The sequence below is a fragment of the Myotis brandtii genome, unplaced genomic scaffold (genome assembly GCF_000412655.1).
Source record: "Myotis brandtii unplaced genomic scaffold, ASM41265v1 scaffold797, whole genome shotgun sequence".
Classification (NCBI taxonomy): Eukaryota; Metazoa; Chordata; class Mammalia; order Chiroptera; family Vespertilionidae; genus Myotis; species Myotis brandtii.
This window is the reverse complement of record NW_005371210.1, coordinates 47,767-48,163: the sequence shown is the minus strand read 5'-3', so window position 1 is coordinate 48,163 and position 397 is coordinate 47,767. Positions and strand designations below refer to the sequence as shown.

The 397-nt window shown below is 68.0% G+C and overlaps 1 protein-coding gene across 1 annotated transcript in view; it reads right to left on the bottom strand.

Annotated features, from left to right (window-relative positions):
* The window catches only part of FSCN2 (fascin actin-bundling protein 2, retinal), a gene marked incomplete at its 3' end in the record, with an annotated part of 6,322 nt that extends 5,931 nt beyond the window's left edge, over nucleotides 1-391 (bottom strand). Inside the window, exon 1 of the mRNA XM_005883659.2 lies at nucleotides 209-391. Coding sequence (XP_005883721.2) covers nucleotides 209-352 — 144 coding nt within the window. The remainder of the gene's footprint in view (nucleotides 1-208) is intronic.
* Nucleotides 392-397: the final 6 nt, after the last annotated feature.

Sequence of the window (397 nt, the reverse complement as noted above, 5' to 3'; positions counted from 1 at the left end):
GACGTGGACTTGGGCTGAGCATGTGTGAGCCCAGGGGGGCAGGCAGGTGGCACGGGGGGGGGGCACCGTCAGGAGTGGGCCAGGGTCAGGAGTCCTCCCTCCATCTCCCAGCTCTTGGCAGCCATCAAGCCTGGCACATGCAGACTGGGGAGCAGACCAGGGACCCCGCCAGGCCTCGTGCAGAGAGAGGCCCCTGGGCCGTGGGTACAGGCACCCAGATCTGCTTCCGCTTGAGGCTGGGCGCCGAGGCGTTGACCTTGAAGCCGAAGCTCTCGGCCGTCAGGTAGCGGTCGGTGTCGTTGACGAGGCCAAACTGGATCTTCAGCACCTGGTGGAGGCCGTTGGTGGGCATCTCGGACGGGGACAGCCGGCCAGGAGCCTGGGCGGCGCGCTCTGT